The 21705-nt window shown below is 49.0% G+C and overlaps 1 protein-coding gene across 1 annotated transcript in view; it reads left to right on the forward strand.

Moving 5' to 3' along the window:
• Positions 1–4739: 4739 nt before the first annotated feature.
• PDE1B (phosphodiesterase 1B) overlaps positions 4740–21705 on the forward strand; it is a 32838-nt gene continuing 15872 nt past the window's right edge. Inside the window, exons 1-8 of the mRNA XM_015425841.1 lie at positions 4740–4849; positions 6982–7164; positions 8200–8266; positions 8380–8496; positions 9739–9879; positions 11783–11883; positions 16152–16277; positions 18876–18977. Of these exons, the coding sequence (XP_015281327.1) occupies positions 4746–4849; positions 6982–7164; positions 8200–8266; positions 8380–8496; positions 9739–9879; positions 11783–11883; positions 16152–16277; positions 18876–18977 (941 nt within the window). The 5' untranslated portion in view covers positions 4740–4745. The remainder of the gene's footprint in view (positions 4850–6981; positions 7165–8199; positions 8267–8379; positions 8497–9738; positions 9880–11782; positions 11884–16151; positions 16278–18875; positions 18978–21705) is intronic.

Below are 21705 nucleotides of genomic sequence, written 5' to 3' on the forward strand. Positions count from 1 at the left end.
TACCCTGTGAGGTAGGCGGGGCTGAGAGAGCTCTTGACAGAAACTGCTCTTTTTCAAGAACAGCTCTTATCAGAACTATGGCTTGCCCAAGGTCATCCAGCCAGGTGCAAGTGGAGGAGTGGGGAATCAAACCCGGTTCTCCCAGATTAGAGTCCGCACACTTAACCACTACACCAAACTGGCTCTCAAAACATTCAGAGGTGGTAGTTTGCCATTGCCTGCCTCTGCGTCACACACCTGGTATTCCTTGGAGATCTCCCATCCAAATAATGACAAGGGCTGACCCTGCTTAGTTTCTGAGATCTGACGAGATTGGGCTAGCCTGGGCTATTCAACTCAGGGTTTGCACATACAGCTCCCAAATGGGGGAGAGAGAGAGATTCCCCATCCAGGGCTGTTTTGGCTTGAGAAGATGATATGAGGTAGGGAGAGCCCTTCCTCCCCCTCCTGCATCACAGTTCTGAGATGAATCGGGCTCCTGCTGATTATGAAAATGAAGTTTACGGCAGCTGATGTGTGGTTGCAGGAAAAGTGAGTCTGGTCCAGGGAACCCGGACCCCTCCCACCACGAATGTATTGTGTAGTTTGGCTCTGAGACCCTCTTCCATGCTTCTCCACTCTGGGCATTTGTGAATCTATGGCTGTACTCTGGGACATTCTCTCCGTGGAGGCCTAGGGATGTCAGGCTCCAGGTGGGACCCGGGGATCCCCCCGCAATTACAGCTCGTCTCCAGACTACAGAAATCAGTTCCCCTGGAGAAGATGGATACTCTGGAGGGTGGACTCTGTGGCATTGCACCCTCCCTGAGGTCCCTGTCCTCTCCAAGCTCCATTCCCAAATAATCAGGAGTTCCCCAGTCTGGATCCGGCAACCCTCCCCCTCCCATCCCTTGCCAGCAGCCCGAGGTCCCTGGTAACCCTGTCCTTTGCACGTTGCTGAAGGTGTTATCCCACTGGCTGATTTTGAGCTGCAGACTTCCGTTGATTGACTGGTTGTCGCCAGGGGTCATTTCGTAGAAAAAGAGGCGCAGGAGCTCATTAGCATAACTTATTTGCATATGCCACACCCCCTGACATCACCAGAAGTGTGTCAGAAGGCAACACCCACTGCTCAGGCTCCACTGGACTGTTTTGGATTGCTAGCTATTGGGGGGGGGACGTGCAGATCTGCCCTCACAGAGGAGGGAGAGCTTGTGCCTGAGTAAAACTTGGTCTTAAAGGTGCCTCTGGACTGTTTTGGACCGGGGGGCCGGGGGGGGGGCTCTGCAGCTTACCTGGCTGCTTCTTGCTCTGACTGAGGGCTGCTGGGAGCAGGGGGTGGGGCTTGTTGCATGTGCCCGCCCCCTGGGCTCTTTACTGCCCGAGCTCCGGTCCTGTGCGCTCCTGCAGGAAATGACCCCTGGTTGTCGCCATCTGGGTTTCTCTGCAGTTCGATTTTATTGGTGTTGGCTTTTATTCTTTTTTTGTTTGACTATGATTGTGAGGAAAGGCTGAAAGAGTTGGGTATGTTTAGCCTGGGAAAGAGAAGGCTTAGAGGGGGACATGATTGCAGTCTTCAAGTATTGGAAGGGCTGTCATGTAGAAGATGGAGCGGATCTATTCTCTCTTGCTACGGATTGCAAGACTAGATCTAATGGGTGGAAATGACAAGGGAGTCGTTACCGGCTAAATATCAGGAGAAACTTCCTAACTGTAAGAGTGGTTGAGCAGTGGAACAATCTGCCTCGGGAGGTGGTGGATGCTCCTTCGCTGGACGTTTTCAAGCGGAGGCTGGACGACCATCTTTCAGGTATGTTGTAGGTTTGTAGGGCTATCTTTCGGCTATGCTCCTGCAGAGTGCAGGGGGTTGGACTAGATGACCTGCAAGGTCTCTTCCAATTCTAACATTCTATGATTCTATGATTGAATCATTAGCTGGTTTGATAGGGTCTGCTGGACCAAAATTGTGATCAGTACTTCTTATATTCATAAAATGAACCTTGGGGATGCTTCCTCCATACGTGAGGCCTGGGACAATTGACCTCCATTGAACTGCAGGGAAGGGCTCTGTGCCGTTGCGACATTCTCTCCCATGGCTCCTTTGGTGTTTGGAGTGTTTCAATTTTTTTATATGGAACAACAGTGCCGATTAACAAGAAAGGAAATGTTGCGAACGACACCGAGCATGGTTTTCCTCTAGTGTGTTATTTACTAGCAGTGGGCCCACCAGTGTGACAGCGGTCTAGAGATGCACTGTCTCTCCTGAGCTTCTAGCCAGACTCCCGATGTGGGAGCGCCCCCTGGAGGAGCAGTGTGTCAGACGTGAAGCACAATCGATAGATTCCGGAGAACTGGCTTATAGCCCTATAAAAATATGGCATCTAAGAAAGGTAATTTCATGCCTTGTTATTCCGGTCAGCTGTGCCCCCTGAAAAAGTCTGGCGCTGTTTTGGAAGGTCACCGTTTTGTAAAAAGCTCTTCTCAGACCTCTCCCCTGTTTGTTCATAGCCATCAAAAGCAGGTCTTTTCTTTGTTTGGACGAATGACCCAGAAGCTTTTATAGAATTTGGAGAGAATCACCCGGTCGGTTTTAGCCTGCTTAGCCTCTGAAATCTGATGAGATTGAGTTAGCCTAGGCTATCCCAGTCAGGGATAAGACTGAAAATATGACTCCAGAATGTCTTTTTCAATGAGAACAATTTTTCTGGTCCTTCCTATATTGGCTTTCAGCATAGTCTGGGAGTGCCATAAGGCCTGGTTCACTGTTACACACAAAATCAAATTATCTTCTGGGCAGTGATGTTTCTGGAGGCTGAATTTGATGGGCTGGGACCACTGGCGCAGCGGAGGGGCTAGTAGGACTACCCACGTACCGCTTTTCTCTTGCAACACCCTCTCCCATTTTGCTTTCCTTGGGGGGTGGGGGAGAATTCCAAGCAAGCATTTCCCCCCCACAGGAGGAAAAGAGGTTTTTCTGTGTGTGTTTGCTGTGGAAAGGCAGCCTGCGGGGAAAGGGGAAAGCACCCCTTCACCCCCACATCTTTGATTAGTCACCCCTTCTCAAGCCTACTTCTGTCTGATGGAGGGACTGTTGCGCTTTCATTATAGTACTAAGTCTTGAAATCTGCTTGGGTCATGTGAGATCTCTCAGTAGCTTTCAGAGGTCCATAAGTGGCTATTAGCCACAAGGTACAGATGAAACTCTATGTCTGGGGCAGTGATGCTCTGTATTCTTGGTGCCTGGGGGGCCACAGTGGGAGGGCTTCTGGAGTTCTGGCCCCCTCTGCTGGACCTCCTGGTGGCACCTGGGCTTTGGCCACTGTGTGACACAGAGTGTTGGACTGGATGGGCCATTGTCAGCTAGGCCGTCATGAAGATGGGGGAGGGGTGCTTTGGAATGATGAGTTTCGTTTCTGCTGTGCCTACACTGAGCTTATTATCTGTCTTCTGTGTTATATGACCGTGTCTGATGTAGTCTTTCTCCTGGGAAATGTTACCCGTTATTTTGGCGGGCTTCTGCTGCCTACCTAATTAGCTGGGGCCATCAGGGGACCCTTTTGAGTTATCTATATATCTAATAGCCAAGGCGCCCCCTGCGTGCGGATATCTAAATCCGCACATCGGGGGCACCTGGGGGGCAGGGAGATTTTCGTGCACATTTGGGGCAATCCCCAGATGTGCAGAAAAATCTGAAAAGTTGAAAAAAATATAGAGGGAATACTTAAATCCCCCCAAAAGTAAAAGAATGTTCCCTGCGCATGCGCAGGGAACGCACTTACCACTAGGCACTATAGCAGAGCCGTTGCTGCTGGCGGCGGCAGCACGTAGGGAGAAGCTTTGGCGCGCTGCGGCTGGGAGCCATGGTCGTTGCTGGGGGGAAGGGAGCCGCACAGGGCTCACCCGGCAGCTAGGAGCCGCACAGCTAGGAGCCGGCAGCTAGGAGCCACACAGGGCTCACCGCCGTTGCTGCTGGCAACTGCGGTGGTGGTGGTGGGAGAAACCTTGGAGGGCCGGTGGAAGGGTGGGCACTGCCACTAGAGGGGAAGGGGGGGAGAAGGTTTGGTGAGCGGGCTGGCCGGCCACTCAGGCCTCGCTGCCACTGCTGTGGGGAGGAGGGAGAAAGCCTGGCGGGCCCGATAGCTGGAAGCCATGCAGGCCTTGCCATTGGTGCCGCGGGGGGTGGGGGAGAAGGCTTGGCAGGCCTGGTGGGAGCTGCACGGGCCTCGCCATTGGTGCTGGAGGCAGGGAAAAGGCTTGGCGGGCCCAGTGGGAGCCGCATGGGTTTCACCGTTGGTGCCAGGGGAAGGGGGGAGGCTTACTTGCGGCTGCTTCCTCCTCCTCCCATGGAGCTCCCCCCCCCGTATTGCGGGTCCTCCTTCTTGTGTATATCTATTTGCTTCGCAGGCTTTCTCTTTAGTTCTAACACAAAATGGTTATGATACTTGCAGCACTACTGTCTCAATAAACTTCACTTCTTTGAATGAACATTGTGGGGAACTGATTGCCTCAGGAGTCTGACGGCCATTGGCCTATTTCCACATGGCTTCTCTTATGTTCTTAGATCTGTGGTTCATTGTATTACAACACTGGAAGGATCTCTGTGGTGTGGGTGGCATAGCTTTGAAATAACTCCATTCTTTCATATCATGTTATCCTTTGAAGTGGGGGGAAGGCGTTTCTTATGGGGGGATACCCATGCTATGTCACACGTTCAATCCCATCCTTCTTACACATGTTCCTTTGCCGTGTCTTGCAGGCTGCGGTACATGGTGAAACAGCTGGAGACGGGAGAAGTGGATATTGTGGAATTGAAGAAGAACTTGGAATATACCGCTTCGTTGCTTGAAGCTGTCTACATCGATGAGACCAGGTGAGGCGCTGGGGCTTGGATTGCCATGTGGAAGAATCATGTGGAATCTTCGCAGAATTCTTCAGGTGGATTCCTGAGGTGGCAGCTCAACACCCCGAATACAGATGGTAGCTGATATAGACATCCCCAGTGTGTCTGTTGAAAGCAAAAATATCCCCTTGATGACTGTATTCTCTAGACTCAACTTTATACCGGGTCAAATCGTTGTCCATTTAGCATGGTATTTTCGGGGGGTGGGGCTCCCCAAGCAGTTTTGTTTAAGCAGCACAGCTCTGCCCTCACCTGGATAGCTGTTGGAGTTTCAAGTCGCTTACACTTCAGTCATTACAGAGTTAAGTATTGTTTGTTAGGAAACAGGATGTTGTGTTCCATAATGTATTCTACAGCAGGAAAGTTTGTGGGAGTTGTTTACTCTAATGAAGTGATCTGTAACCTTTGTATTGGTCAACTAACAACTTGCTTGTGGAAATGCTTTGATCTGGCATTAATGTATTCACAAGGTTTATGGCTCTTTGTGTGAAACAGACAGGAAGCTCCCCTCTAGAAGTCGACAGGGTTAGAAAGATGTAGCCATTAGAATAGTACAGAAAGTAACTGCAAGTATGTAACCTCTTCATTTTATTTCTTTTATCCAAAGTACCTTACCCATGCTTTATTTTGTTTTATAGTAGAGATATTTTTCTTTTACTAATGTGGCTCTTGTGTTTGCAAAACGACCATCGATCTTGATTCTCAGAATCCCAATAATAGCTCACACTAGCCCGATCCTGTCAGATCTCGGAAGCTAAGCAGGGTCGGTCCTGGCTAGTATTTGGATGGGCGACCTCCAAGGAATACCAGGGGCGTGACGCAGAGGCAGGCAACGGCAAAACCACCTCTGAAACATCTCTTGCCTTAAGAGCAAGTCTAGTTCGCCACCTAGTGGTGCATAACGCTAAAAGAGCTAGAACTTCTCGCTGCCAGACAATCTTAGGATCTCCTGGCTACTCTAAACACAATGCCATACAATAATAATAATTATTATTAGCAACAGGTCTCCCAGGTCTCAGGTAGAGAAAGGCCTTGACTGTCTTCCCTCCTGGAGATGACAGTGACTGAGATGTCTTTGTCACCTTCTGTGCAAAGTATGTTTTTTGCTATGAACCCTTCCCAGCAGGGATGTGAGTTTAAAGGAAATTTAGGAGATAGAGGCTGTGTATGGCGGGGGGATTTATGGTTTCGATTCTACCCACACTCCCAGCCCCAGTTTGAGAACAGCAGTCCTGTAAATGCTTCTCTGTGCTGCTCACTTTAGAGCAGGGGTCCCCAGCAGTGTTCCCTCTAAGCTGAGTTAGTGCGAGCCAGCTCACAGTGTTTTAGCCTCCGGCTCACACATTTTTTGTCTTGACTCAGGGAGGAGGGCTCCAGAGCAAACTCATTTATGCAGTAGCCCAATCGCTCGCTCGCAACTTTCATGCCAGGAGCTCACAAGGTAGAATTTTTGCTCACAAGACTCCACAGCTTAGAGGGAGCAGGGGTCCCCAGCCTTTCTGAGCCCGCACTCACCTTTGGAATCCTGGCACAGGGTGATGGGCACAATCACAAAATGGCTGCCACGGGAGGTGGAGGTGGAGCCAATCACAGAAGGTCAGGGAGCAATTATGTCTGTAACTCTAATGTTAACTCTTCAGCATTTCAGGAAGCAGCTGTGTTTATCTGCATGGCCAGTCAAAAACCCTGCTGGCCAAACACCCCACCCAGTCCCTCCCACTTTCTAAAAGCACTTGAGAGGCTCCAGGAAGGATTTTGACAGGCACCAATGGCACCCACAGGAACTGTGTGGGGGAACCCATCTTTAAAGCTATTAAGAGGGATGGAAAATACAGTCTGTTGAATTTACCAGTTAACATGATTAAAGAGTGATGTTCGCTGTTATCTAGAATCTTGTTTAAAGCAAGTTTCTCTTAATTTGAATCTTGAAATCAGAACCTGGAAATTAAAAAAATCTGCATTCAAACACCGGAAAAAGAAATTGGCTGCATTTCAGGTGTTTGCACAAGTTTTAATCTCTGCTCTGATTCCTGTAACATTGCCAAATGCTTACTGTTCATCTCCCCCCACCCCCCTTTCCTCCAACGCAATTGCTGTTTCAGGCAGATTTTGGACACGGAAGATGAGCTCCAGGAGATCAAGTCAGATGCGGTACCCTCCGAGGTGCGGGACTGGCTGGCCTCCACTTTCACCCAGCAGACGCGGGCCAAGGGGCGCCGTTCGGAGGAGAAGCCCAAGTTCCGCAGCATCGTTCACGCCGTGCAAGCCGGCATCTTTGTGGAAAGGTTTGGACTGGCCTTGGGGTGGGGTGGATCAGGGCCGCTCCAAGGGTCCTTCCAGAGAGGAAGGTAGTCCTCCATCTGCTCTGTATTTCTAGAAAACAGAAAACAGACTGGTTTTTGTTAAGTCGCTCGCTTAACAAAGAAGTCAGAGAGTGATTCAGCAAGAACACAGCTTTATTCTTCAACTCGAACACAACTCCAACATGGATCAACATCTGATAGCCAGAACAGCCTTTACATTGCAGCTGTCCTGCTTTTAAACATCCCCGGCTAATGTAGCCACACCCACTGTACAAATACCAACCAATAAGGTTGTTCACATAAGGACCAATCACGGATGTTCCCGCTCAGGGAGCTTGCTTGAAAGTGATTGGCTAGGTGCTTCCTGGGCTAGTAACACGATTGGATGGATTTGGATCCTAGCCCAGGACGAAGCTTTACGTTGCACTTCAATTAGATGTGTCACAACATATCATGCGTTCAAGGCAGCTTTGAATACACTACAGTTTTCTGATGAGTTATGCCATGGCACTTGGGGAAAGTGGGAGAGGGAAAAACAGAGAGGAATAGAGACATAGCAAGATACAGTAAAGATGAAAACAATATGTAAGGCAGAAAAAGGTAGAATGGGTTCCTTGTTCCTGCTTAGGCTTCAGGTGGGGTCCTGGGTTTGGATCAGTCTGAACAGGCCAGCTTAGACCGTGTTTATCACACCCTAGAAGCTAAGCAGGGCCTACCATGGTTACCACTTGGATGGGAGACTGCTAAGGAAGTTGGGGGGTTCTGTGCAGAGGAAGGCAATGGAAAACCTCCTGTTTTTGTCTCTTGCCCCGAATGTCCTGTTAATGGGGTGGCCATGAGTCAGTTGTGGCTCAAGGACATGTTCTTCTACCTCCTGGGTTGGGAAGGACTGAAAACTACAAGGGGGAAGGGACCTGGGATTGATGCAGCTCCGTGTCCAATTCTAACACAGTCAAACGTAATCTGGGACTTAGTTCATTCTGAAGCACACCTGACCCACTGTTATCCGCCTTGCAGGATGTTCCGTCGGACGTACACAGCTGTGGGGCCCAACTATTCCCAATCCGTCATCAACTGCCTGAAGGTAAGGCAACAACCCTCTTTCTCCAGCCCCGTCCCTTCCCTTCCATTGTTTAGCTGTAACGGGCGAGTGTGACCCTCCATTTTTTTGTTTTTGGTTGTGTTTTTGTTGTATAGACTCTTGACCTCTGGTGTTTTGACGTCTTTGCGCTGAACAGGGTGAGTGAGGACCACGCTTTGCGCACAATTGTCTTCGAACTGCTCACCCGCCACAACGTGAACAGCCGCTTCAAGGTAAGGTGTGTGCGTGCGTGTGAGCATTGAGTATCAGACTGTGGCTTGAGCTTTCTGTAACTGTAATGGGAGAGCTGGTGTGTTAGTCCAGATCTCTTGCTAAATTTTGCAGAGAGCACTAAAGGCTCAGAACACAGCAGGACTTCTTTGCTCAGCACATGCTTGTAAGACTACAGAATTACACAGAGCCACTTGTCATTTTAAAAGAAAATAAGAACTCCTTTATTTAGGAAATACATAATGGGGGCTGCGGTGGCTCAGTGGTTAAGACACTGAACTGCAGACTGGAAGGTCAGTAGTTTGGCAGTTCGAGACCCGAGTGCCGCATGACTGAGTGAGTTCCCATCTCTGGTCGCAGCTCCTGCCGACCTAGCAGTTTGAAAGCAAGAAATTGCAAGTAGATAAATAGGTACTGCTTTGGTGGGAAGGTAAAAGCATCCTGTGCACCTTGGCATTTAGTCATGCTGGCCACATGACCACAGAGACATCTTCAGACAGCGCTGGCTCTTTGGCTTGGAAACGGAGATGAGCACCGCCCCCTAGAGTCGGATTCAACTGGCTTTCGAGCAAGGGAAGCCTCTACCTTTACCTTTAGTGCAGCTTAGAGACAGTGACAATTTCTATTCTATCTAGCTAGGGATGGATGCGGATGCAGAGACAGATGGACTCCCATTCTCACTGCATCTGAAGAAGTGAGCAATGACTCACGAAAGCTCCTCCCCTGCCACAGATTTTGTTAGTCTTTAAGGTGCTCCTGGACTTTTACTCTTTTCACCCTCAAGGTTGAGTGGCACCCATACAAACATGGGTGCCAGTCCTCGCTCATTCTCATCTCCAAATCTTGAGAGCCAGTTTGGTGTAGTGGTTAAGTGCGCGGACTCTAATCTGGGAGAACCGGGTTTGATTCCCCACTCCTCCACTTGCACCTGCTGATGTGACCTTGGGTCAGTCACAAGCTCTGGCACAGCTGTCCTTGAAAAAGAGCAGTTTGTGTCAGAGTTCTCTCAGCCCCACCCACCTCACAGGGTGTCTGTTGTGGGGAGGGGAAGGGAAAGGAGTTTGTAAGCCGCTCTGAGACTCCAAGTGAAGGGCGGGGTATAAATCCAACCTCTTCTTCTTCTTCTTCTTCTTCTTCTTCTTCTTCTTCTTCTTCTTCTTCTTCTTCTTCTTCTTCTTCTTCTTCTTCTTCTTCTTCTTCTTCTTCTTCTTCTCTGATGCCAACTGATTTTCACCCTTTCACAGATTCCCACAGTGTACCTCACGACCTTCCTCGATGCGCTGGAGGCCGGCTACGGGAAATACAAGAACCCTTACCACAACCAGATACACGCCGCCGACGTCACCCAGACCGTACACTGCTTCCTGCTTCGCACCGGCATGGTGGTAAGAGCGCCCCGTGGTCTAGTCGCTTTTGGGGCTGTTCCCGTCCTCTGCGTCTTGAACTGGAGGGAAAAAACAATTCGAGATGGGGAATCGTGACAGTGGTCTGGGCTGTTAGTGTAGTGATAATGAACCGTGCTTGTGTACTGGCTGGGCTAAAGCACACGGTGCAGTCCTGGATCAGGAGAGGGAAGAGGGAAGGACAGGAGACAGATGCGTTTTCTGACCTCAAATCTTGTTCAAGGGGAAAAGAAAATATGGTCACGTCGGCAAACAGTACAGTGTCCCCTAGTGGCCTTCCCTGGTTTTGCACAACGCCCAAAGCTGGAGAAGACGCTGGGCAAAGAACCCTTAAGCTTGAGCCCCCCCCTTTAACTTCTAAAGGAGGCACTTTGTTTTTAACGTCCAACAGGTAGAAATTCAACCAGGGAAGCTTTCCCTGACATGAGTATATTGCAATGGGGGAACATTGCATATGCTGAATGAAAGTCCTTGTAGCTTTGAAGTTGTTAAAATCTTGTGTGGTAGACGAGAAGAAAAAGTAGCAGTCGACCTCCTCTTCCATCTTATTGAAGAGGCGATAAACAACATTCTACCATAGCTGAATTTATGCAAAAATAGAAGCCATGATCAGTTCCGGAGGGTTAGTTCTTGTTCGTTTTTTGGGTGGGGCCATGGCCTAGCGGCAGAGCGTCTGCTTTGCACGCACAGGGTCCCAGGTTCCATCGCTGGCACCTCCAGTTAAAAGGGGCAGATGTAAAAGTGACGTAAAAGACCCCTGCATGAGATGTGGGAGAGCTGCTGCCAGCCCGAATAGGCCAGACTGACGTTGATAGACCAACAGTCCAGACTTGGCATAAAGCCGCTTCTAGTCTGTTTGTGTTAGGCTGTTGCAGCAAAACATCTTGTAGCATGTGAGATGTTCCATGCATGGGCTGAGATTATTACTGACCTTTAGGAAACATGCGTAGCAGCTAGCCACTGTCCAAACTAGACTGAAATAGATGAGCTCCCTCCTACAGGTTTATTATCTAAAGCGGACTATGCTCCACAAAAGGTAATGCTGCAATTAATCTGCTGGTCTCTAAGCCCCACTGTATGGTGTGAAGGCAGGTGATCCAGTTGGCTGGCTGAAGCTACGGAAGTCTTGGTGGCCAAACTTCCTCAGTGTAAGAGCCACATAGAATAAACATCAGATGTTTGAGAGCCGCAAGAGATGAACAGATATTACACACATTTTTGTTTTTAAAATATGCACATTTGCTTTTTATTAACATTAAATGAGACTGCCAGAACAGATATTGATAATGATATTTATTAAAGGTAAAGGTTCCCTTGCACGAAAGCCAGTCGAATCCGACTCTAGGGTTGCGGTGCTCATCTCCGTTTCAAAGCCGAAGAGCCAGCGCTGTCCGAAGATGTTTCCGTGGTCATGTGGCCAGCATGACTAAACACCAAGGTGCACAGAACGCTGTTACCTTCCCACCGAAGTGGAGTAGGGATCCTAGAGGTCCCCTACTCCAACCCCCTTGCTCAGTGCGGGAATCAGTCAACTACCACAGACCCCTCTGCTTAAAGGAGCGCAAGCTTAAAAAAATGTTTTAAAATGATTGAAAAAAGCCTTTACAGGAGAAATTCTTGTGGGGCTTTGCATTTAAGAAAAGGGGACAGACCCCCAATAAGCCCCACTATAGCTATGGGCCTGCTTGGCACGCAAAAGGTCCCGCATTCAATCCGTGGCATCTCCCGTTTAAAAGGACCACGCAACAGGTGATGTGAAAGACCTCTGCCTGAGACCCTGGAGAACCTCTACCAGTCTTGAGTAGATGATACCGAAACGTGATGGACCAATGCCCTGATTCAGTATAAGACAGCTTCATGTATTTTTGTGTGCTTCCCTCCCCAGCACTGCCTGACAGAAATTGAGATCTTGGCCATTATCTTTGCAGCTGCAATCCACGACTATGAGCACACGGGTACCACCAACAGCTTCCACATCCAAACCAAGTAAGTACCGATGGTCTGTCGCAGTAAGCACCAAGAATAGGGGTAGGAATGTGCTTACCAGGTGGCATGCCCACAATCCGCCGATGTGGACACAGCTGTCCAGAGACCCAGGTTTTTCCAGGATCTTGAGGTCCAGTTCTTTGCATCTGCTTGTCACCAGAGTGGGTAGTGAGCCAGCCCTCCTTCCTGAAACACAAAACCATACTGTCAGATAGAGCGCTATGCCCATAAGGTTAATAAGAACATAAGAGATGCCAATGTTGGATCAGGCCAAAGGCCCATCCAGTCCAACACTCTGTATCACACAGTGGCCAGAAATACCAAGATGATAGAGCATCACTTGCCCCAGAGCCCCTATCTATACCTTGTGGCTAATAGCCACTGATAGACCTCTGCTCCATATGCTTATCTAATTCCCTTTTGAAGCCACAAATAATGTTCATATTATTTTGGCTTTCAGCTCACTAGCAGAAGGAGACCTGATGCATAGTGAACATGTGCTCTGTCTTTCAAAAATCTGGATCCGAGAGGGGCATGTTTACATTATTCATTTGCAAATCGTCTGTGCCGATACATACCGATTATGAACCGTAGCATCTCTCTCTTTCCTTGTCCAGAGCTTTCTCTTTGTACATGACGTTTTCTCTAACTCCTTACCTTCCAGTCCCATGGCAACAGAATGGAATTCTTCAGTAGAGCACTTTATAAAGGGAATAGGATTGTCATTTGATTTTACTGCTTATAGCTAGCATTATCTTTTTTTGTACTGCACTGTTTTCTAACTTTTGTAATCTAGTTTTTGCATTGATCAAGATGGGTAGTCATGTTTGTCTGTCTGTAGCAGTGAGCAAGAGTCTAGTAGCGCCTTAAAAACTAACAAAATTTGTGGGAGGGGATGAGTCACTCACGAAAGCTCCTACCTTGCCACAAATTTTGTGAGGTTTTAAGGTGCTACTGGACTCTTGTTCTTTTCCCGTATTTGCATTGTTTATTTATGTCACATTTTAGACTGGTGGTTTTTTAAAAATCTCCTTGGGCGTTGTGTATCACATACTGTTTGGATTGCATTGTTTTTAAATTTTGTAATCTGCCTTGAGTCTCATTGAGAAAGGCGGACTATAAATAAAAGAAATAATAATTTTTTTAAAAAAACTTTGGATTCCAGAAGAGCAAAGTTGTATCAGATAAAATATAAGGCTGTCAGTGAGGAATGAAAACAACCCAGAGGCCTCTGATGAGGAAAGAGCTATCAAATAAAAAGGAAAAAAAAGGTCAAAGGTTGCCAAATCAGCAAGTATCCATCACAAGTTTCCCAAGACAGGTCATCTCCTCGGTTGCCTCTCCATGGGGTTGTGTGGCATTGAAGCAATCCATCATTCCTTCTGGTACTTTCCTTATTGCTAGAAGCCGGAAGGTTTTGCTGGTAATGAAAGTAAAGTCTCTCCATAGTTCCTTTGCTATTTAATAGACCCACACCTTAGCTGTCAAAAGAAGATGGTGGTGGGGGGGGAATGATTATGGAATGGTCAAAACCACGTTGCGGGAAGTCACCTGTCGAGACTGCCCTGCTTGGGCAGGTCCCTTGGTCTCAGTAGAGATCAGCATGAACGAAGGCCTGGTCTACATGTGCAGTGGAGTGAGTGGACAGGGAGGTGGCAGGAGGTCGAGGTGGTAGAATGGACTGGCTCACTTCAGACTGCAGGTAAAGATGGGCCGTGGCTCAGCAGTAGAGCATCTGCTTGGCACGCAGGAAGTCCCAGGTTCAATCCCCAGCATCTCCAGTTAAAAAGGAGCAAGAACGAGCTGATAAGGAAGACATCCGCCTGAGACCCTGGAGAGCCATTGCCACTCTGAGTAGGCAGCACTGAGCAAGATACACTAGTGGTCCAATTTGGTGTAGTGGTCAGGAGCGGCAGGACTCTAATCTGGAGAACCGGGGCTGATTCCCCACTCCTCCACTTGCACGTGGCTGGATGACCTTGGGCAAGCCGTGGTTCTGATAAGAGCTGTTCGTGAAAAAGAGCAGTTTCTGTCAAGAGCTCTCTCAGCCCCACCTGCCTCACAGGGTCCCTGTTGCGGGGGTGGGGGGAGGAAGGCAAGGAGATTGTAAGCCGCTCTGAGGCACCTTTGGGTAGTGAAGGGCGGGGTATAAATCCAATCTCCTCCTCCTCCTCCACTCCTCCACATGCAGCCAGCTGGGTGACCTTGGGCCAGTCGCAGCTCTCTTGGAGTTCTCTTAGCCCCACCTACCTCACAGGGTCCCTGTTGCGGGGGTGGGGGGAGGAAGGCAAGGAGATTGTAAGCCGCTCTGTATCAATCCAGCTCTTCTTCTTCTTGAAATTTATTTATCCATACTTTCTCACCGAAGAGGGCCCAAAGTGGCTTACATCATTTCCCTCTATTTTACCTTCACTACAACCCTGTGGGGTTAGATTGGGCTGAGAATAGAATTGCCATCCTCCAGGTGGTGGCTGGAGGTCTTCTGCTAAACTGACCTCCCGGTGACAGGGATCAGTTCATCTGGAGAAAATGGCTGCTTTGGAAGGTGGACTCTGTACGGCATTGACATTCCTCCCCTCCCTAAACCTTCCTCAGGCTCCTCCCCCAAAATTCACAGGTATTTCCCAGCCCAGAGCCGGCAACCCTAGCTGAGAATATGTAACTGCCACAAGGTCACACCACAAGCATCCGTGGCAGAGTGAGAATTCGAACCTGGGTCTTCTATTCCGACACCTCGGTCACTAAAACACACTGTCTTCCAGAATTATGCTGTTCAAAGCTCTTCTTTGTTTATTATTCCCAGCCAGTGGAAAATTAGCACAGTATATGAAGAACTAGGCCAGAACTTCACTTCCGGATATGTTGTGTTTTTAATTGCCAGGAATTTTAATATAGGGATGCGTTTAAAATATGGTACTCCCACCTGCAGATTGAAATGGTTCAGCCCATTCAGAATTCTTTCATCTCATTTTGCCAGATGTCTAGACCAGGCTAAACATACCCTCTAAATTCAGACAGGGGTGACCAAATCAAATGGTATAAGGATGGAGCTGAATGAACGAGGCAGCTGAAAGACAATTGTACTTTAGCCAATAACACAGGCTGGCCCAGAGATCTGGCCTTAATTTCTCCCTCTAACTGGTGATTTAGTTTCTGTGTGAAGCTTTCTAATCAAACTGAACAAGTGCCTGTTTGCATGGCCTGGTTCTTGTTCTGATCAGTCCTACCAAAGATAGCAGCTAGGGCATCCTTGTGGTGTCATGGTTAAGGTCTTGCACTTGGATTGGACAAACCTGGGTTCAAACCCCCCCCGCCGTGAAACATTACAGATTGTCAGAGGTCAGGCAGAGCCAGTGTGCATTCCTTGAGGGTAGTATGGATCCAAATGTGAGAAGCCAAGTCAAGGGTTCAGTTCCAGAGTCCAGAGCCAAGAAAGTCGTTACCAAAGGGTTGTCCAAGAAGCGTAGTCAGGTAGTCCAAGAGTTTTACTCACAAGCAGAGATCACAGAGCTGAGAAGTGAGGTCAAGAGCCAGTTTGGGAGTCACATGAGCAAGGCAAGGTCACAGAGTCAGCCTCCCTTGGCTGGTTTTTATAGACATGTGCCTAAGGGTCATGCTTGCAGCCAGCTGCTTAGGAGTAATCCTGCAACTACTCAAGCAGCTGGCTTTGGGTCAGGAGGCGAGCACTTTGTCATCTCTCTTGTAGTTCTGCTCCTAGCTTCTGTCTGCAGTGCTCTAAGGGTGTGGGTGGTACTGGAGGGCTGGGAATGATTAGCTTAGTTTCACCTGTTGACTTGGGACTGGAGGGTGTTGGTGGCTCTATACCAGCTGTTGGCTATGAGTCCTAACAAGGTCTTCCTGCTTGCTGGCTTCTGCTAACTCAGAACTGGCTACACGGGGCTCCTCTTCTCCTGAGGAGTTCTTGCTGAGCCCTGACTGGCCAACGACACAGGATGACCTTAGGCCTGTCTCCCTCTTTCAACCAAACCTACCTCACAGGGTTGCTGTGAGGGTAAAACGGAGAAGGGGGGACATGTCTGCCTGGCTGAGCTCTAAGGAAGAAGGGTGGGATAGTAGATATAGACAAGTAACTGTTTCTTAGGTTTGGGGGTATGTGAAAAGTATGCAGTGCTTCACAGTTTCCTTATAATTTATAGAAATTAAAGAATAAAGGGGAGAACCGGAAATAGCATGCATTGCAATGCAAAATAAGACTATATGGTGTGAATGACCTCTCAAAAGTATGCTTTTCGTCTCCATCGCCCCAGGTCTGACACGGCCATTTTGTACAATGACCGCTCCGTGCTGGAGAATCACCATATCAGCGCCGTCTTCCGCATGATGCAGGAGGAGGAGATGAATGTCCTCGTCAACTTGAACAAGGACGAGTTCATGTGAGACCCTGCCCTCTTCCAGTCTCCTGCTTCCATCCCAAGGACAGGGCTTACTCTAGCTCAGGGGTCCCCAACGTGATGCCAAGTGGGGCTCTTGCCCAGCACGGCTTCTGGCTGGCTGTGCAGATTAAAATAATGTCGTTTGGGCGGCAGCTGCTACCCCAGTGATGGTTTTGTTTTCTCTCACATTCCTCTTTCCTAGCATACATTTTAAAAAATTACTCCTCTTATTCCCTGCATTTGGGCTTCCTCTGTGTCTATGGCTCTGCCTCCTGCAGTGGCCATGTTGTGGTTGGCTCCACCCCCTGTGGCGGCCATGTTGTGGTTGGCTCCACCCCCTGTGGCAGCCATTTTGTCGTTTCGCCCACCACCTAATGTCAGCATTCCAAGGGTTCCCATAAGCTTTAAAAGGTTGGGGACCTCTGCTCTAGCTGAAGAAGACATTACCTTGCTCTAGGGAGGTGGTGATGGTAGTGGGGTCTTGAAAGAACTCAGAAGTTGCAGGGGAGTCAGGCAGATCACTTTGCAAGTGCTTATTAGTCCATGTGAGTGGGGTACGGTGGGGCTCAGTGGCCACTTTGGTTTTATTTAAGCCCCAGGTTCAGTCCCATAAAGGGATCAAGTAGAAGAAGGTGATGCGGAAGACCTCTGTCCAGTACCCTGAAGAGCTCCTGCCGGTCTGAGTACCGACCTTGATAGACCAAGGGTCTGACTCAGCAGAGGGCATCGTTGTCTTGTGTTCAGATGTTGCCTCATAGCAGATGATAGACTGAGCTCTTCACCCAATCACCTGATCTAGGTACTCCACCCTGATCACGTTAGAAGAAGAGTGGGGCTACGAGACGGAAGACCAGATGGGTGATTGAAACCTTCTCCCCTTTGCCACAAACCCACTAGCGACCTCCCAAAAGTCACTCAACCTCAGTCCCCTCTCTGCAACATGGGGCAGCACTCTGCTGACCTACTTTACAGGGTTGTTGTAAGGAGCACAATAAGATAATGCATACGAAATTCTTGGAGCATTTGGGAGTACAGTATAAATGTTAAATGATATTATTTTCCATCACAGGGCTAGCCTTGTTGTCCGTATACATTAGATACGGACCTGGCAATTTGCATTGGGTCTCGCAGGAATATCCCTCAAATGCTAAAATAGGTCAGCAAGAAGCTTTGAACTGATCACCTCGATAAGCCTATATAGAAAGAATCGAGAGAATACCTTTTATTGAACTTACTGGAACTTGGAGCATTAAGTGTCAGCTTCTGAGTGCTACAGAATTCTTCTTCAGATTGACCAGAGCAGAGTTGGCTAGCTGGCATGACATTTCTCTGTCTGAACTCACTGCACTTCAGAACAAAGAAATGGGATGGAGATTTTCAAACTTCCGCTAGCCCTGTGCATGTGACACTATGAGTAGAGGGCCAGTGAGCATAGAGAAGGAAGGGGGACCAAGCAAGCTGGTCCTGCCCCCCCCCCCGGTGAATGAGCCCTCTGGCTCCACCTATGCCTATGCACATTCACTCCAGTGTGTGCACAATGCTTACATGGATACATACTCAATGCATGAAACAGTGCTGGGCATGTTTCAGAACAGTGCTCCTAGTCACGGGGATAGAATTTGCACTGTAAGGATGGCGTTTGTACTGCAGCCACACAAGGTAAATGTGCATAGGAGGCGCCACTAAAACACTCAGCCTTGGTCTGTGCATGCTGGCTCTGGATAGACACATGTCTCATGCAATGCTCCTTCTAAGCTGTGGAGTCTTGTGAGTAAAATTTCTACTTTGTGAGCTACTGGCATTAAAGTTGTGAGCGAGCAATTAGTCTGCTCTGGAGCCATCCCTTCCTGAGCGAAGACAAAAATGTGTGAGCCGGAGGCTAAAAAACTGTGAGCTAGCTCACTCTAACTCAGCTTAGAGGGAACATTGGTCTCATGTATAATGTGAAACAGATTAAAGTTGCTAAGGTATTTCTGGGAGGACTGAACCTCCAGAGGTTTCGCCCAGAGGCAGGGCAGTCATTGCAAAAGGTACATCGTCTTGGGGACCATGCCGCTCAGCACAGCAGGAAGGGATTGGTGTGACCGTAGTGGGAGGGAAGGCGGCATGGCTTAGTCCCGTCTCGTCAGATCTCAGAAACTAAGCGGGGTTGGTACTTTGACGAGAGAGCACCGAGGACTTCAGGCCACTGCAAACCACCTCTGCTTCTGCCTTGTCTTGAAAGCCCCTTGTTCGGGGTGCCAGAAGTCGGTTACGACTTGGCAGCAGGCAACTAGAATGCCATTTGAGTCCTTTGACTTCTTTGGGAGGCAAGGGAAAGCCATTCTGTTAACCAAGCCACAGCTTGCTTTGGAAGGCATTGCTTCTCTTGGTGTTCCGCCATGTTGGAACGGCGCTGATCTCTCAGGTTCGTGGAGGTCTTCGGTGACATCTGATGCAAATCTGGCCAAATCTGCGGCTTCTTTCCATCCACTCCATGTGCTGGGGCTTCTCTCAAATCTACAGCAGATGTACCGAGGTACCTATGCAGGGAGTTTAGATGCAGGAAAAGGACCACAAGTTTGAGCATCTTTCTCTCTCCCTGTTCGTGCATCACAGGGAACTCCGGTCGCTTGTGATTGAAATGGTTCTGGCGACGGACATGTCCTGCCACTTCCAGCAAGTCAAGTCTGTGAAAACCTCCATTCAGCAGCTGGAACGGTAAGTCTAACGTAACATCCAAATCACAAGATGTGATAGTCCCACTGTACGCTACATTGGTCATGCCGCACTTGGGGTACTGTGTGCAGTTCTGGAGGCCTCACTTCAAAAAGGATGTGGACTGAATGGGGTGGGTGTAGAGGAGAGCGATGAGGATGATTGGGTGTCCTGGAGACCAAGCCCTGTGAGGAGAGGCTGAGGGACTTGGGAATGTACATTGATGCTTGGCTGGGAAGGAGATAGGGTTGCCAACTCCAGGTAGAGGCTGCAGGTGGAGGGGGGAGATGGAAAGCTGAACAGTGAGGGGGAAATGAAGGTACATTGATGCTTGGCTCGGAAGGTGACAGGGTTGCCAACTCCAGGTAGAGGCTACAGAGATAGGGTTGCCAACTCCAGGTAGAGGCTGCAGGTGGAGGGGGGAGATGGAAAGCTGAACAGTGAGGGGGAAATGAAGGTACACTGATGCTTGGCTCGGAAGGCGATAGGGTTGCCAACTCCAGGTAGAGGCTACAGGTGGGGGGGATGGACAGCTGATCAGTGAGGGGGAAATGAAAGTAGGTTTATGCTTGGCTGGGAAGAAGATAGGGTTGCCGACTCCAGGTAGAAAATTCTTGGAGATTTGAGGGATGGAGCCTGGAAAGGGTGAGGTTTGAGGAGCGATGGGACCTCAGACAGGTACAGTGCCATAGACGCTGCCCTCCAAACCAGTCATTCTCTCATGGGGAACCACTGTTGCCAAAATCCAGCTGAGGGTTGGAGATCACTCAGAATTCCAACTGGTCTCCAGATGGCATTGTTCAGTTCCCCTGGAGAAAATGGTGGACTCTGTGTCCTTATACTTTGCTGAGTTGGCCCCCCCTATGACAGCCAAGGTTATGTGGCAGTCAGGGCTTAAGAGCATGGTGGGGGCTGCTGGTGGGGGGGAGATGGACAGCTGATCAGTGAGGGGGAAATGAAGGTAAGTTGATGCTTGGCTGGGAAGAAGATAGGGTTGCCAACTCCAGGTGGGAAATTCCTGGAGATTTGAGAGATGGAGCCTGGAGAGAGTGAGGTTTGAGGAGGAGTGGGGCCTCAGATAGGTACAACGCCATAGATTCTGCCCTCCAAAGCAGCCATTCCGTAATGGGGAACCACTGTTGCCAGTCTCCAGGTGAGGGCTGGAGATCACTCAGAATTACAAATGGTCTCCAGATGGCATTGATCCGTTCCCCTGGAGAAAATGGTGGACTCTGTGTCCTTATATCCTGCTGAGGTTGCCATGGCAAATTGATGCTGAGTGCCCACGGCCTTGGCACTCTCCCAGAACCTCTTTCTAGAGCTCATTGTATTTATTTCCACAATGGGCCTTATTCCTAGTTAGATATATTGATGATGTAAAAACAATAGGTTGGATCCTACAGGCTTTTCTGCTCTTTACCACATTCCCCCTTTTCTTGTGGCCTTTACCCCCATTGGTTTCACGATTCCCAGCATAACATTTTCTGTGGTTCAGTGAGTCCCCTCCTCTCTCTTTCACAAGTGGAAAAACTGGTAGGATCCAATATCCCATCTATTTTAATACTAACCATTTATTTACAAAATTAAAAATCTGCATAGCTCAAAAGGAGCACAACTTTGGGAAATAACTTTTCTTCATAAGCACTCGAGCTGTCTGGGTGAAATCGGTTAGCCTTTGCGTAACTACGGTGTCCCAGCATTAACTTGTGCTTCGCGTAAATTGGATCCTCAGCGTTTTCCCAGCATGGAGCTCTATGTAGCACTGCGTTTACTACCAAATTAATTAAATGGGCTTGTAAATATAAAATTTCACAGCTGCCACCGAACAAAATTAATTTGGGGGACTGGGGGAGTGTGGCGCCGGGGGATCTTTAAAAATCTCCACTGCCTTTAATTTAATTTTATTTTTTGGCCAAGATTCCCGAACCGTATTTACAAGACTCCCCCCTGTAATCGAAGCCATGCATTTCTGTGAAGGACATAAAAATTTTTATGGTGTTGCTGCCCCGTGCACATTACAAGAAAGCGAAGGACCGTGACTAAGCTGTCCCTTGAGGGTGTCTTTCAGGAAGTGAGTTTGTTCCCCGGTGCTTCCTCCCGCCCCAGTCAGTGACCTCGTGTTCATCTGCGCACACTGGGCTCCGTACCTGTGAAGGGTTTAATGCTCAACTCAACGTTGGTGAGCTCTGATCTTCTGCAAAAGGGGGCCGAGCATTCCACAAGACGAGAATGCAGAGAGAGAGAGAGAGAGAAATTGACCATCCCTCCGATAGGGGCTAGCTATGCAGGCCTGATCAGTTGTCTTCTGATGACTCATTTAAAGCGGGGCTGAGCGGAATCTGCTTACATAATTTCCTGTCCAGTACTCTGAATATGGAGAATGCCCCCCTCCCCTTGCAGTCATTTTTGTAGGGTTGCCAGATTGCCCCGGCCCTGGCAAGGGATGAGGGAAGGTAGGGTTGCCAGATCCAGGCTGGGAAACTCCTGGAGATTTAGGGGTAGATCCTGCGGAGGACAGGGACCTCCATGGGATACAATGCCACAGAGTCCACCTTCCAAAGCCTCCATTTTCTCCTAGGGAACTGGTCTCTGTAGTCTGGAGATGAGGTGTAATTGCAGGAGATGCCCAGGCCCTGCCTGGAGGCTGGCATCCCCAAGTTTTTGGCACACTGCAAATACAGTCATGTTGTTTTGATACTGTTCTTCTTTCTTGCTCTCACTGCCCCTTGAC

The sequence above is a fragment of the Gekko japonicus genome, unplaced genomic scaffold (assembly GCF_001447785.1).
Source record: "Gekko japonicus isolate JY-2015 unplaced genomic scaffold, Gekko_japonicus_V1.1 scaffold2283, whole genome shotgun sequence".
NCBI lineage: Eukaryota > Metazoa > Chordata > Lepidosauria > Squamata > Gekkonidae > Gekko > Gekko japonicus.